The 16166-nt window shown below is 46.6% G+C and overlaps 1 protein-coding gene across 1 annotated transcript; it reads right to left on the bottom strand.

Moving 5' to 3' along the window:
- Positions 1-1008: 1008 nt before the first annotated feature.
- Positions 1009-13515, bottom strand: LOC8034924 (lysozyme 2). Its single transcript, XM_002410769.5, has 4 exons — positions 13227-13515; positions 10783-10844; positions 2994-3117; positions 1009-1291 (listed from the first exon to the last, which is right to left on the bottom strand). Exons 1-4 carry the CDS (start codon positions 13273-13275, stop codon positions 1038-1040), a joined length of 489 nt encoding a protein of 162 aa, XP_002410814.3. The 5' UTR covers positions 13276-13515; the 3' UTR covers positions 1009-1037.
- Between the last annotated feature and the right edge of the window lie 2651 nt (positions 13516-16166).

The following is a 16166-nucleotide window of genomic DNA, read 5'->3' as shown; positions in this document are numbered from 1 at the left end:
TTTGTAGTTCACTTTCGTACTTGTTTTAAAGGTAATCATTGAATTGGTTGCGTTTTGGCTGGTAGTGTAGAGGCTCGATGTTAAAACTTGTGAAACAGGATGATGTTTCGAGATGTTTCCCAATCGCCGATGGCTGCCATTCCGCCTGATTTCGAAACTAAGGAAAGAAAGGAAGTCCTCGAAATTATTTCTGTTTACGAGGGCGCGTAGTAGATTGTAGTGCCACCGAATATGTAAGTAGCAACACAAGAAAACGGCACTAGACGCGCGACACCAAAAGCAGCAGTGGTAGTCTCCATTTTGGACATCAAACCCAACGTGCCAATCGGATAACTAGAGCCTATCTTATATAGGGTTGGATCACACATTTCGATTCCGCCTATTTATTTTCGTCTGGGACGTGGCATTCACAGTATAATGTGAATATTGACTGACTATTGAACTTAGGCAGAAACAAAAATGGAGTGTAAAGTTTACATATATCCTGGCTTTATAAGATAATATTCCAAAGCAAACCATGCGGGCAGTTCCATAACATTAGGATCGTCGCCCTCAGATGACGGCCCTTTGGACAGGGTCGTAAATATAAGTACTCGGTAGTAACTACACCGTTTTGCATATTGCGGTTAATTCTACATTACCTGCTGGAGAAAAAAAAATGAAAACTGGCTAACTACATTACAGAAGAAAATAAAAAAAAATGACAGATACCTTCTGAAAATACATTGATTTAGTAGACAGCACTGAAATCTAGTGAAATCTCCGAAGTCGCTAAGCTGGTGAAAGTGAGCCCTATTATATTGGCAGGCAAAATTCTACACATGGCCCTTTAACGTCCACCTCCCAAGTAGGATGCGCGCGCGCACGGCGAGTGTTCGAGGAAGTGTGCCTTTAAAGTTCCTTATACACAACACTGCAGACTGCGTACCTAGCATAAAAAAAGGCGATTTAGCCGCACCGGTTTCAGCCGCCCTTGAAGACTAATCTTGATAGAAGCATCCTCAAAACTGTTTTCTGGTACGTTTTTAATCGTCGTCTTATGTCTTTGGCTTGGATCGTCTGGCATCTAGTCCCCCGGCCTGGTTTCCGCCCATGCACTGCTCGAACAGGTCCCAGTAGTCGGTGCTGTCCACCCAGGTCGCCGGACAGCCCGTGCGACCGGCCTTGTGCATCCGCGCGTAGTCGTAGCACGTGACCACACCGTCCCCGTCGCAGTCCGTGCCCCACTTGTTCATGTAGTTAACCACGGTGGCCTCCGAGCAGCGCTTGTCCTTCAGGCAGCCCTCGAAGTCTGCGACCGTGGAGAGAGAAAGCGCACGTCGCCTGGGGGTCACGGACAGTGTCACGGACGCGTCAGAGATATCGACAACTTCTACGCATTGGCAACCAACCTAAGGTTAGCCTGTCTTTAGACGTACGAAGCCAGCGCTCGCCGCTGACGGGGAACAATCGAAATGCCCACGTCCGAGAACGGTGTATGTGTATAGGAGCGTCTAAAAGGTTGGCGGGCTTCTATTTTAGACAGCCAACTGCGTAGGGCAGGTGGAAGAATATGTAATGAATTATCCTGTGTGTTCGTTTAGACGGCGGAAAGATAGTAAGACCGGATGGTCGTCTAGTACCACCAAGCAAGATCCGTTATCATAACAGGTCATGGCTTGCGTTTCTTAAACCGTCAATGACATACTATAGGAATTTTCTACAGCTCAGGCCTGTCCTCGTGGATGACCTTCTATGAGTTCGATTGAGTGTCTCCGATGTAAAGGAACTATTTGGCCAGTTCAGTATCGTGGCTAGCCTAGACTCTAGTGCCACACGCAGTAGTGATACAGGACCGCCGGCAGGTACGATGCTCATTCAGACCAACACGGGCAGGGGTGAGGATTCAGCTTAGGACATCTGGGTTCTGGAGCGCGAGCTTTCGGTGCAGATGCCCCCGATCCGCCCACCCCCGCCCCCTGGCCTGTGGCAGGACAAGGATTGCGATTCGTGCTACTTGTACTCCGTACATTGAGAAACAAGGTACGCTTGTACAGTCTCCCACAATACGAAAAACCAGTTCACCTAGGAAGTTCACGCTGTGTCTCTGAGCATTACTTGGCCGGAGGCACTACTTCTAGAGAGGAAAATAGAACCCAACCGAACCTAGCGCCAATTGATGTTAGCCTAGCCAATGTGAATTCAGCACAGCCGCTTGAAACTGCCTCGTCCAATGGGCCTTTCATAATGGTATAGAGACTCTACATTATGTGTGTATCTGCAGCTCAAGTTCTCGCTCCACACTTTGTTTCTCCGGAAGCGCCTACAAGGTTGTTGCTCCGAAGTGATCAATTCCACTACAGTAACGAACAAGAATCTTAACGGGCTTTTACTCTGTTGCAACATAAAAACATTGGACAGCCAGGGTAAAAACAAACAAACAAACAAACAAAAATGAAACACCTTGCGTTCCGTTTTTGCCGAAACGTTTGTCATGCATATATTTTTTCTAAATATTTTGCGAACTTTTTTTTATCAGATGTCTTTCCTCTCGGCTATAAAATACTTTTGAAACCCTGTAACTGTGTGTAAATTGTGACGTATATGTACCATGAAAACTATATTCTATGCATATATTCGCGACTCCAGCGAACTATAGGGGCGCTCTGGTCAGGCAAATATGCGGACGAAAGGAGGTTGTTTTCGTCGTTCAGGACTTGGACCACCATACATTTCTTGCACTCCAGGATAAAATCGGTGTTACATATGAAAGCAAAGAGATTTTTCGACGGTAGAAACCTGCTTCTGTTCAGTCCGTAGGAACGACAAGACGGAAGCATAAAAATGATTACTGAAAACGATGTTTGTTTCTATGCTGCCTGCGAGAACCAAGCCGCGATAGCAGAAGACAGGGTCGAAACGGCCTCCTCTCCTGAGCTTCTCGTCGTTGCCGCTGCGCGGCGTCGGTTTCGCTGGAGTCACCAATAGTAACTACAGCCTCTCTTCCAACTTACGTGGGTAGTCTCCCGGCTTGCCGGCGTCGACCCAGTAAGCGTACGAGATCTGGTAAGGTCCGCAGTAGTAGGAGTTAGGGCCCGCGTTCGTGCACGCCAGCTTGGTGTTGCACTTGGTGCTCGCCTGAAAAATAGTAGACACAAATGCTCATTCGTTCTCGCAAGAAAAGAAAGAAAGGTTACACGAACTTTAGCTTTACAAGCCGAAACGTGCTGAATATTAGGATGATCACGGTAAGCAAATCCAAGGCCGGGATACAGTGAAAAGGCCCGTTGTCGCTGCGACCTCAACCCCCCCCCCCCCCCCCCACCCCCCAACCTACATTTTACAAGACATACTACACGCCATCATCAGCATTCTTTAACACCATACTTCGCTCGTACTAATCTGTTGAAATTTTCCCGCACAAGCAACGAATAGAATTCTTTCCCCTGCGATATATCAACAAGTTATTTTTGCATCATCACTTGAAAATGTACTCTAGAAGTGCTAGTTTTCTTTTCTGTGCGTGTTTCAGTCCTGTAATCTATTTAGAAATATAGTAGCGGTGCGTGTTTGTATTTCTTCGAAATCTTGCTTGCTTCATTTTTTCGTATACTATTCATTGCTAAATTGTTTGTGGTGCTGAATTCCAGTCTTTTTCTTTTTATGTGTTCACTGTTTTTCCTGCTTGGACTGTTCTAAGGTCCGCATTATGTAATAAATAAATAACGTAATATACAGGCGCTTTAACTTTTTCTAAGGAGGCAACCACAACCTCATCGTCTTGGCCTCTTTGTTCCGGGGTCGAATTTGAGGGACTTCCGTACAACAATCGGTGACAGGTTAAAGAAGTGTCCAAACAGGATATTTCAGAACGCGTGAAGCGACACTTCTCCGAGAAATGAAGTTGAAGTTCCGTCCGTCTTCTGTTTGGACATCCACCTCGCAAACACCACGGTTTTCCTCCTCCGCTTCCCTGCCTTTCCGCGACGTCGGTGCCTGCTCGCCTGTTCTGCCGAGGCCTGGTATCCTTCCCTTTCCCGTTTTCGGGATTAGACTTGGACAGCAGCGGAGGCCTTAAGAGAGTGACTGACAGCCTAAAGAGCACGTGAGTGGCTATCCGCACTTACGTGATGAGCGTACTCCAGGCCTCCGTGAAGGACGCAATCGGACTTTGGCAAAACAAAGCATTCCCCCAAGCACAAAAAAAAAAAAAAAAAAGCGGTTCATATAGCGAGGCAAAAAAGCACTTCATATAGCGAAGAAGTATCGGTTCACGCGTTCGTGAAGTGTCGTGTTTGGACCGTCGTTTAAGAATACAAAGGAGGCCCTCCCCACCTCTTTTTACTGTGGCGGAGCGAACGCCGGAGAGGAGATCGCCTCCTTTCCAGCGTTCGCTCTGCTAAAGGCTTGTCCAAACGAGACACTTCAGAAATCGTGAGGCAACACAACTCCGACGTAAGTCGTGCAACATTCCGCTTCCGTCCAATTTTTTTTTCTTTTTTTTTAGAAGGAGTGTTTTTTTTGTTTTTTTTTCTGTGCTTAGAGTCAGGGGTGTCTCAAGGGGTCTCGGAGCCCTCGCCAGTTTTGAAGGGTGGGTTGGGACCCCCGCCACAGCTCTGGCGTTGGTGAAAACACAATCATAAGTACTCTATCTTGTAATCAGAAATGTTAGTGTCTTCCCTATTTAAGTTTTGTTGAGTAACCATCTCTAGACAGAAAGAAAAAAAGAACTATGTTTTGACTAGCCATGTCAATTTTGTGTGGAACAAAATGGCAAATGTTTCAGGAACATTATCAATTCTTAGCGAGAAAAATAATCGGAATCTACGTTGTTTGGTCGGTTTTGTTTCCTGAGAAACATGCGGGGTGAAGCCAGGGGCACACTGCTCATACATTATACAAAGGGCAGTCTGCAAACAGAAGTCACCGCAATATCCATGGTTTCAATGCCACGTGCAAAGTTTTTTCTTAACTTATTGTCATGCGGCATTCGAAGCACGGATCTCGCGGTGACTCGCTCTCGAACCTGTATGCAGACTGTCTTTTGTATAAGCAACGTGATCAAACAGTCAGGCCTCTAGCGGTACGCTTCAGCTGTGGGGAACAGAAACCAAATGTTCTTCTTTGTTTTACATCAGACATCGAATATGACGATTCGAAGGCCACTCTTCGTGGGTCTAAAGCACTGGTCAAAGCGACGCGCTCGTGCTCAGCTCGTGCTAGGTGCGCTTAAATTTCCTTGTTATGTTATGTTGGTAAGCACCGGGCTCTGGGGACAGAAGCTCGATAAAGCTCCCCCTATAGTTCGATCTCCTGCCCAATAGCAGGCATTCCGAGATGTGGTGCACGTGACCTTGAAGCGCGATGACGTTTACTCCTCTCTGTGGTAGAAATCTCCGTCGTGTGAATACACCATTAATCAAGCCAGTTCTGTGTGGATCTAATATCAACCCCTCCGCCCTACTCCCTCCACTCTTTACCAGAGACCCCTGCATCTGACGGGAGACTTTAAAGGCGTCATAAAATGTTATTCGAAAATGATCTCGGTTTCCTAGAGAGCTTCCCTCTCAGTTCTACGACTACGTCACATCAAGACAGCAAATCAGAAAGTTTTGATTTTTGACGTCACGCGTACAAGACAAAGGCGACCAGATGCTTTCATTAGTTGCAAGATGTCCGATCGGTCGGACCTCCCCAAGCTTCAGGGTCGCATAATCGAGCTCAGCCGATGTTTTAGCCTTGTGCCTTATGCGGACAACCCCTTCGACGAGTACGAGACCGGTCACCATCCGACGGCGACACCGACAACGAAGACGGGACGAGCTCTCTGCAGCGAGTTACAACGAGACGTGCCCGTTCTGTGTTAGGGCGAAAACTTCGCCGCACTTTGATGTTCGTGTCGTAGTCCCCCGTTAAAAGGTGATCGGAACACACGTAACCCTGGCTCGTGCCAATGTCGTCCGACCCATCGCGGTCAATAGCTCGAAGCCAGGTCGCTCTTCTCTGTGGGGCATCCAGCAACTTATGAGACCGAATGTCGTTCGCTCTATCGTACTACCTTGTGCTGCATTTTCACAACGCACACGGTTGGCATGGCGAGTGCTGGAACGCGTACACAAAAGACGCCAACGACGCCGAGCACACCGCCTCCTAAACCTTCCGCGCACAGAAAATGCCCAGTGACCAGCAGGCGTTGCTATGATTGCTGGACGACGGAAATCTCGGATCTGTTTGAAAAGGAAACTTGCTAGCAATCATGCGATATAATACCGCCGAATTAGTTTTAGAACGCCACTAAATTGCTCACTTTTTTCATACCTTCCTTTTTATTATTGGAACACAAAATTAAGTACTGTAGATCCTCAACCTTGCCCAGGTATTTTTGTGACGATTTGCTCCTCAAGCTGCCCCCCCCCCCTCCCCCCCCCCCCCGTGTAGGATGGTCGTTCCAGGCACCTACAGGCACCCCAAGAAGCACAATTTTCAAGCACGGTTTGTAAACTGTTGACGCAATATTTCGCCGCGATATTTAAGAATTAAGACCTTAGAGGTTTCTTTAATTTTATAAAATTAAGTCCGGTCATATCTAATATCTTTGCACGAGCACTTTAGTTCCCTTCACCAAAGTTCGCTTGTGTCCTCATCGGGAGAAAGGAGTTTCCCGAGAGAGAGAGAGAGGAATTTTCCCTGAACTCATAACCTGTCGTCGATTATAGTTATGTCTATCTGCCTGCACGGACTTCCACGGAACATTTCTTCCTCTTCGTCTACTCAGAAGACTTGCAGCCTTTCCACTTTGGCAAAAAAGGAAGAGCAGCGGAGCTGTACTATGTGCCGCCATCGATGAGTAACGGCGACAACCAGACAACCGGCAAGCCGGCTGTCTGGTTGATTCCGTCGCTCATAAATGGTGGTAGCTGTCCAGAGGGCTGTGTCGAGATGTATTTGTCCACGGACACGAAAACTTAACCGCGCCGTCGCTTCGCGGCGACGAGACCGACCTGTGTGAGTAATGAATCTGAAAGAGGCACAGCTACAAGCCAGATAGCGCGCGTCGCTGTTTCGCGACTTGTGACTTTATGACAAGTTCTCATGAGCTATGATCTGCCAACGCTCTACATTTCTTCTCCAACTTTCCCCTCGGATACATTGAGTGATTGGCATCTTTCCGCATATTTGAGGCGATCTATTTTTAACAAACCCCTCTCACATCTTTCTTTCCCCCTTCCCCGCTGCCTATGCGAGTCTTTCCCCTACCTGGAGGATAACAATCTGCATCGGCAGTAATCCCTTGTCAAGGTTTTCTACCCCTCAGAGCTGCTCCACCATTTGCTTCTAAGGGCCGCTCGAGACACGGCCCTCGTGCACTGGTGCATTTGACGCTACTTGCAAGACAAACGCAATCGAGGTGCTTTAGCGAGGGGGGCGTTGTCGCACCCGCACGCAGCTATAGAAAATCCCATTGCTTTTTACTTTATAAGCACATTAGAGACCGTGTCCAAGGAAAGCTGAAACGGCTTTAAAAAAAAAATTGAGTGAATGCTTTTCTTCCGCGTAGTTTTTCTTAGATACTCTAAATATCGCCATCATTTGCCGTCAAAACGACACTACACGTGGAAAAAAAATTAAAGACGTTTACAATCCCCTGTAACGCCAAACTAGAGCGCAGCTCTTGAGGAGGAGGAGGGGAAGGTACGGAGAGGAGGCTATGCCCCTCCTCCTCTCCTGCTCGTCTCCCATTTAGGGGAAAATTTTCCGCTGAATTTAGCAGGGAAATTTTTCCGCAAAAATTAGCGGGAAAAATGTTCCGCTAAATATAGCGGGGAAATATTTCCGCTAACTTTGGCGAGGAAATTTTTTAGCTAAATTTGGCGGGAAAATTTTTCCACTAAATTTAGTGGGGGAATTTTTTCGGTAAATGTAGCGGAAGAATTTTTCCGCAAAATTTAGCGGGACATTTTTTGGGCTAAATATAGCGGGGAAGTTTTTCCGCTAAATTGAGCAGGGGAATTTTTCCGCTAAATTTAGCGTGAAATTTTTCCTTCTAAATTTAGCGCGGAATTTTTTTCCGCTATCTTTAGCGGGGGAATTTTCCGCTAAATTTAACGGGAGAATTTTTCCGCTAAATTTAGCGGGGAAATTTACCCAAAATGCACCGCGCGGTTACGCCGACGGCGACGCCGCTCAAGCCGGAAACGGGCGCCTAAGAGCTGCGCTCTAAAAATGCAGCCGCCCGCAGAACGATCAACAGGCAGTGGAGACGGAACGAGGCAATCCTTACCTCGTTCCGTCTCCGCTACGCGTAGGCTCCTCGGACTCGCTGAGCTGCCTGCCTCTTCTGTACAAAGATTCTTGAAACAAACACACTGCTAGACTAGCAACCGTTTACTGAAGAGAAACCTATTCGTCTTCCATGCCCATTAGTTCCGGGGCGTGAAACTAATGGGCGTGGAAGAATAAAAGGTTTATCTTCAGTAAATGGTTGCTAGTCTAGCAGTGTGTCGGTCATTTCTCTCTCTCTCTCTCTCTTCGTATATCCTCCTAGGTTCACATGGTATGTTTCAGAAGCATGAATCACCAACTATACTTCGTTTCACCTTATGTTGTACCGCAGCGAAGGCTAGAAGCGCGAGCTCATAGCGTTGCCAGCCGCTCTTAAGTCACGAGAGCTTGTGCCGCCGAGGTGTGCCCCAGAGCAAGGAGCTCGCGCTTGTAGCCTTTCCTGCGGTACATCATAACGTGAAACAGAGTACAGCTCAGGTACACGCAGTCGCGCAGGAAGTATCGACGACGCAAGATGCTGACTCTGCGAGCCGAGGAGCACGCGCGAGGGTCCGTTTGTGACGCCATACTTTTACCTTCTCCTTTTACTCCCCTCTCTACGCACGTTTAAAGGCGTCTTTTTTTTAAGTAATACTGGCACGAAATAGCCTACCCTTCGTGATATGTGTGATGCTTGAAATTGGACTCAATATAATCGATTGTTTTTAATAAAATTGAAAACCGCTCCAGCTTTAAGTTGTGCTTGCCAGCATCTTTGCCAACTGGGCTGTGAAACGCGTTCTGCGCCTGCGCAGTAGCTCTCTTCTGTGGAATATTGACGCTGCGCATACGTCTGCAGAGCCCAGTGATTTGCCATTTTCGCCCGAGTGATAAGCCCTGGAAACGTGTATAATACAGTCATGTCTCCTTTATATAAACTCTGTTAATTTAAACACCCCACAATATGAGGGGAAAACAAACTCGGGGACCGATCCGTCCCTACACAATTTACCTTCGTTAATATAGAAACCCACAGTTCGGACTATGAGCAACTAGTTTGGGAACGAAAGGTGTAAATATATACCTTTTTTGTCTTGTTATTTTGCGTTTACCTGCTTTCTATAGAAGATCCACAAATACAAAAAGAAAAATAGATAGGTTAAAAAAACACATACAAAACGTTTTATAAAACCTGTAGACCGTTTTGTTTTCTGGTATAGCAACCATATACTCAATCCAGTTTTCTAAAAACGCCATCGTTGCAGACTTCTTTTCTTTCATATTTGTTTTAATCAACCTCCCAGACAGGTTATCATTTCAGTCTGAGCACACACACTCTACAATCAATATTGTCGCAAGATTCAAATATGCCCCGGGCTAGAACGGCGTCAACCGATCATGGATCACTTCGAGAACCGCTGGGGGGATTGGTTTTTGTGTAGTGTACTTTGAACCTTATTTGAACTTGCTTAAAGGGACACGCTAACAACGCCGTTAGTTTCCTTCCCAAGTGCGCGTCGATGATCAATCTTCGAATATATGTTTCCCTCTGTTCACGGTCAGTTCTACGAGTACACAGTATATAAATTACACATCTTAAAAAAGTGAACATTGAAGGATTCGCGGTGGCGGAGATTTCTGGTTTCACCGTTCGCGTTCATATTTTTCGCTCATCTGTGTGTTTATTGCCCGATGGTCAAATACAAGGTTCGCTGCTTTCGAAGAGCTAGCTCTGCCCGTCGGCTAGAGGCGTAACTTTGAACTGAAAAGGTTTTATGTGTTTTCTCTCTCCCTTTTTCTCTTTCTCTCTCTCTTATATACTCACTGTACGAATATTGGAAGACCGGCTAAAGCAAAAGCTTTGGTCACCAACGCTTTTGCTTTATTTTGTTGAGCTGGCCACACGCGCAACCATAATGCGATTTCTATGTACATTTTCGCAAATGCTGTTTCAACACGTGATGTTGCGAGACAGTTGAGTCGACTAGCCCGCTTATCGTCCAGAAATGTCGTCACCCAAACTTCCAAAAAGCAACAAGGCAGGCGCTCGCAGACCGAGGCACTCGACTGCCATCTTCTTACGGTTAAATAATAAATCATTCTATCTAAAAAACAAGACAAAAAAAAACTCAATGTTTTTGCCAAAAAACGTTGTTGTCTAAAGAATGTAAGGAAGAAACCGCAGACGAACATTCCCGAATCTCGATCATTTTCCCAAGCGGAATCGCACAAAGCCGAGGCAGATCCAAAAGTAAATCCTGAATGTCACACTAGGATCCACACTAGCGTCACGCAGCATCTGATTTCTTTGTTTCACGTAATGGTTCCGATCACGCACACGGTTTTCCTGGTACCGTGGCATCCGCGAATCAAACAGGCGCATGTGGCGACAAAGCGTATGGGAAGGTTGTAACGCTAAGAAGGCCGGATTCACAGTCAATAACAAAGTGAGCTTCATCGTTGGGGCACAACATATAACACAGCATTTTATATAAAAAAACGCGTTTTTATTTGTATAGAAAACGAGTTCACGTCACTCACTTGACAGATGCAGTCGAGGCATTGCCTTGTGACGTCATCAACTGTCTGGGCAACTGCAGCGCCTGCGCGTAGTGAAACAAAACATTAAAATGTCAGCACTGAGGCGAACCAAGAATAGAGGGGCAAGGTTTTAAAACCTCCAAGCGTACGTTGTTTGGTCTGAGGGTGTCACGACACCAGGAGAGTCGCGAAATTCAAAACTGATTTGATATTATAACCCAAGCACGGCCGTATCTAGAGTCTTACAAGATCAAAACTAGGTTCTTACAAAAATTTAAAAACAAATTCGCCCTTACAAAATAAAGATTGCGTTCGCAAAGTGAAAGGAACGAAAACAAAAACGTAGTATATTGTAATTTGATGACGACAGAAAAACATAGTGGTGGCCACAGCAGTTTTGTATCCTCGCGCCCGCCCACTTTACAGACACGCTTTGCTGATATTTGTGGCTGTGTTTCACGAGCGGATTGTCACGAAAAATTCGTTTGTAAACTTAACGCATACCCTTCCACAGATATGCATAAATGGCGTACAAATCTAAAATGTGATTTGAGTTCGTACAGAAAAGCGTAAAAATAAGACTTGGGGGCGGTACGACTTAACGATAAGAAATGCTATTTCTGATTAGACAGGATCGAATTGCCCTTTAAAACTTTAGACGATGGCTCTCATTTCCAAGCAGAACTTTACTCTCTTTCTATGAACTATCAGTTTGAGTTTTTCTACTTTTTTAGGGGTTCTTCGAAGTTCGTTACTTTGCTGAGTCTGGTGTTAGTTTTCTAATAGGGATATAAGCAGTTGGTGTGGAATGCTTTTACTGCTCATCTAGTGATGAGTCGACACATTTCACTTTCTTATATACTTGAAATAGCCGTTTTCGGCGAAACGATCTCATTCTAAGAGAACTGATGAGTGATGAAAATACATTATAAACTTACATTAAATACAGCAATATCAAACTTAGGTAATCATCTGAAGTTTTGAACATTTAAAATGGTTGATAATCGCAACTTAAATATATTTATCTGGTGGGGTGTTTAGGTCTAAAATATTATTTCAGTCGCTGTTAGATGGACAAATGAGGTTCCTTTATTGCTTATTTGCAAAACGAAAGCGTCTACTATGACGGTAGAAATGTCACCAGAAGTTACCAATAAAAACTTCTATTCTCCGAAAGTTTCCGAATATTTGAAGGGTTGTGTCGGAATTCCCTGAACACGACAAACCAATTTCAGACATATTTTTGAATGGCATAAGAAATCATTGTTTGAATAAAACACTTCTCCTGTCACACGCGAAAATTAAAGCAATTCCAGCAAAAGTCCTTCTGACTACGTATGGTACCTTAATTTTTAACCGTGCCCCACTCAATCTTCTGACGTCATTTAACACCATGATGGTGATTGGGTTAATTCACTATAGTAAACTATTCTGGTACCATATCTGAAATATAAGACATTTTTTCAAGCTTGCCCCCCCCCCCCCATATACATTCAATATCATTAAAATTACATAATAGACAGGGTTTGCCGTGTATGTTATTAAGTTGTTTTTATTAGCTCTGCCCTCTTCTCGAAATCCGACGCCAGTTGGAATCAAGATCAAAGCAAAATTACGCATTCCGGCATAAAGACCGCCATCAGAACGTCAGGCACTGAATGACAGGAACAAGAAGTATTCTATCTTTTTATCTTCATAAGGTACAGAGTATAGTTACTTCACATTTTGTAGTATAATATTAGTGAACGCTAGAAAAACAAATAGACATGTTGTGACACATAAATACCAACATAGAATCTGCGCCATTTTGGTAAAATAATTACACGCTGCCGTCCTTCGCTGCGTCTCTGCCGTCAAGAACACTCAGTTAGTCCGAGAGCAACTGCGGATAAGTACTCCCGTACTCATCCGTTCGCGAATGCCCCTTTCAGTTAACGTAATTAAATGTTCCCGTGTGACAGCGAACAAACGAGATTCGGTGGCGGATGTCGTCCACTAGAAGCGGCGTAATGTTGCCTTTGTAACAGAGGCATTACAGTCGGCGTCAGGCTAAGAATTCGGTCCAAGAATGGCCTCCACCACGCGCTCGTTGTCTTCCGCGCGTACGACGAAGTGCTGATAAAGGCAGAAAGCTAGCGCCGAAGGCGGAGCATCCACTGAACTGGTCAGTTTTCAGCGACTATTATCGTCAGTGAGAGTTTAAAAAAATGAGGGTGCGGCTTGTTATGGTACAGGCTTCTTGCATCGTGATTCGTCCTTCGGTGTTCTTGTCAGCTAAGTCAAAGAAGTAAAATTAAGGAAGTATTACTTTAACACAACCCCCTCGATGGCACGCTACGTCACAGCGAAAAGTCGGCAATAAAAAAGTCAATGGCAAGAAATTAAAAAAAAAAAATCACCAGACAGAAGCACGTAGCACCAAAAACCCAGGACTCATAACTTACCGAGGACGGCGCACAGGACCAAGCACGCGGCTGTCGTGCTGCGATGCATTTCTCGGCGAGGGGTGATGCGGTCTGCTCGTTCTCGAGTGGCCGGCTTTTCTCGACTAAGCGCCGGCTAAAAGCCGGAAGCGCGCGGCCTTCACCCAGAAACCAGTTCCACGCATGCGCCCACGAGGGTCAGCCCTCTGGTCTCGTCTCGCCGCTTCCAAGGTGAACAGGTTTCCTCGATAGATTCCGGAAACATCAGCTGAAACGTCTGCTACCTGTTCGCGTCCGCGTACACAACCCGTTCTCATCCGACGACGGACCGAAGGAAAGATTACGTCTTGTCTTCGGTCCAGTCACGAACCGCGAAGGCGCCGCGACATCAACCGGAGTGGCCAATCAACTACCAGAAGCCCGAGTCACTTCCGCAATCTTCCACCCGAAGATCTATATTCCGTTTGCTGTACTACCTTACGATGGACCACGGAGGACGCCACGAGCCACATACAGTCATCGACAACTTAAGCAACGCAGGACGAGGCTTCCGTTATGGTCCATCCTAACGAGGAACGGAGTCACATCCTTGACGAGCTTTCTGGATATGTGCGTGCGTGAGGGTACGGCTTCGGTTCATCTTGGGGTGAAGGAGAGTCTTGAGGCAGGCCGTGCCTGGTCCTTGCCGTTACCTGTGACACGTCCCGGAAGAGTTCACGAAGGGACAAGGGCATCACGTCGACGTCACCGCCTGTCGGCTTTGGGGATTCCCCCGGCGAAGCCACGTGCGCAAAGGATTTCTCAAAGCCGGTAGCGTCGCGTTGCGCGGTTCAGCGGCTTGCACAAATCCATCCGCCTTGTTTTCTGCCTCCTCAAGGCGAACGACCGCCGATTGCTAATGAGCGGAGTCGAACGTGACGTCCGTCAGTCTCGCTGTTGTGTGACTCAGTGCCGCCGACGGGAGCGAGGCGGGGAGCGAGGTACGGCTGTACCGCATCGGCGCCATCGCGTTTTGTTGCTGCGAGGAACGTGAGCTGTTTTGAGAGACAACCGGCGTTATCGGCTCTAGGTGAATTCTTGCGTCACTAACGCGAGAGATCCGTTATTGCGAAGTCTAAGGGGACGTTGCGTCACCTGTGGACAGCCCCGCGGGGACGTGATGCCACACAACAAAACCGCGTGTTGAAATATTTTTTTCTTACAACTCATGAATTGTTTTTAGGTTGGTGAGGCATTGGGCTGAGTCAAGCCTGCAGCACCCCGACTGATTAAAATGTATGCAAAGACGTTCACCTAAATATACTACACTTCACCTTATACAATGAACCGCAGCGGATGCTGCGAGCCATCCCTGCCAATCCAGTACTGTGTGAACATAACAGAGGCCAGATTACCGAAACGAGCTTCCGGCCAAAAAACGTGCGTGCGAAAAAACCTAAGAACAAATCCGTATTCACGAACCTTAAGTTACGATGGAATTCTACGACAGCTCCAGAAGTGTCTAACGCACTTTTTACGATCAAATCCACATGGACGACATCTTGCTCGCTTATGTCGTCGCGTCGTCACGACGACCAATGGGCATTTATTTTTCTACGTGCCCTCCACGCGCGTCCCGACTTCAAGCATTAGGAAAAAACGAATAAGTACACTCAAAACTGAACGCCACGGAGACGAAGGCTGGAGCCACGGATACTCGTAAAACATTACAATGGCAACGATGTCACCAACCAAGTGGTCGCCAAGGGCTAGAACGCTAGGTGTAGCATAGCACTCCGACGCAACGTTGCACTGACGTCTCTGGCCTAGACCGTTTGCCCACGACCGACTGGCTTGCTGAATGGAATATGCCCGCGCAACCTTTGTGAACCTTTCCCTTGTGAATGGCTTCAATCCTGACCTCTATATTTGGGTAAGGGGGCCAGTCTCCTCCCCCCATCGACCAATTGTTTTCACGGGTAGTGGTGGCGAACGCTTTCGACGAAAAGTGGCACTCTCCTCACTTTTATCACATTTTTGTGTGCTATAGAGCTCAAGTACACGCCGTATAGATTGCCCTCGCAACAGGGTACGTATACTTTCTAGTATGTTCTTTTTATTCCAACAATAAAGTACACCAACACATGTCGAGTTAGAGCAGTTTTTTGCGAGCTATATGCAATGCCGGTCCAACCTTTCTCTGCCGAGCGTCACGTCAGCATGAGTTGCCATTGTCTAAAGCGGGGGTCACACTGCTTATACATGGTACAAAAGAAAATCTGCATCCAAATTCGAACGCGAGCCACCGCGAGATCCGTGCTTCGGATGCCACCTGGCCATGACTTCAAGGAAAAACATGGCAATCGGTATTCGAACCATGGGCGTCGGCAGTGGGGCGCAAAAGGGGCAGTTGCCATGCCTAAACCAAACTGCCCCCCCCCCCCCCTTTCCCCCGAGCATGTGGGGTGACCGTTGGTTTGCTGGCAAGCGAAAGAACAACGTAAAGCAATTTAAAAATAAAATCGAGAGTAACTATTAAAACATAAAAACAAAGATGTCTAGCCCCGCATTCCGTTTAAGAAACAAACTTTTGCCTCTCCGACACCCACCTTCCCCTCCCTCCCCCCCCCCCCCCCCCCCAAAAAAAAAAAAAAAAAAAACTTGGGTGGGGGCGCACCCGTTCATGAGAACACCGCAATCCACCGCAATGAACGTTCAGTGAAGATGAAACCCAGACTCCAGCCCCGAGTATAAAGTTGGTGAAACGGCCCGAAAAAAAAAGAGTTCTCAACTTTCTTTCGGGACGTTTCATTTTTGCGCACTCTTACATCCGCATCCACTTCTCTGTAGAAATGTTCACTCAATACCGTAGTGTGCGGCGTGTGCCGGGGGCCGTGCGGACATCAGTAAGGAGGTTGGAAAAAGTCGTGACAAGAGAAAAGGAGAATAAGATTAACTATCTTCACGGGGCAAAGAACAAAC

This window comes from Ixodes scapularis, unplaced genomic scaffold (assembly GCF_016920785.2).
Source record: "Ixodes scapularis isolate PalLabHiFi unplaced genomic scaffold, ASM1692078v2 PGA_scaffold5__190_contigs__length_132052651, whole genome shotgun sequence".
In the NCBI taxonomy this organism is placed as follows: Eukaryota; Metazoa; Arthropoda; class Arachnida; order Ixodida; family Ixodidae; genus Ixodes; species Ixodes scapularis.
The sequence above is the reverse complement of the archived record's forward strand: the minus strand, read 5'-3'. Positions and strand labels throughout refer to the sequence as shown.

Bases quoted from the DNA above. Each gene is read 5' to 3' on its own strand.
- LOC8034924 (XM_002410769.5), bottom strand. From the start codon at position 13,275: ATGCATCGCAGCACGACAGCCGCGTGCTTGGTCCTGTGCGCCGTCCTC. The intron at 3,118-10,782 runs GTGAGTGACGTG...ACTATTTTTCAG, and splicing joins GCCTCGACTGCATCTGTCAA to GCGAGCACCAAGTGCAACAC. The intron at 1,292-2,993 runs GTAAGTTGGAAG...CCACGGTCGCAG, and splicing joins CAAGCCGGGAGACTACCCAC to ACTTCGAGGGCTGCCTGAAG.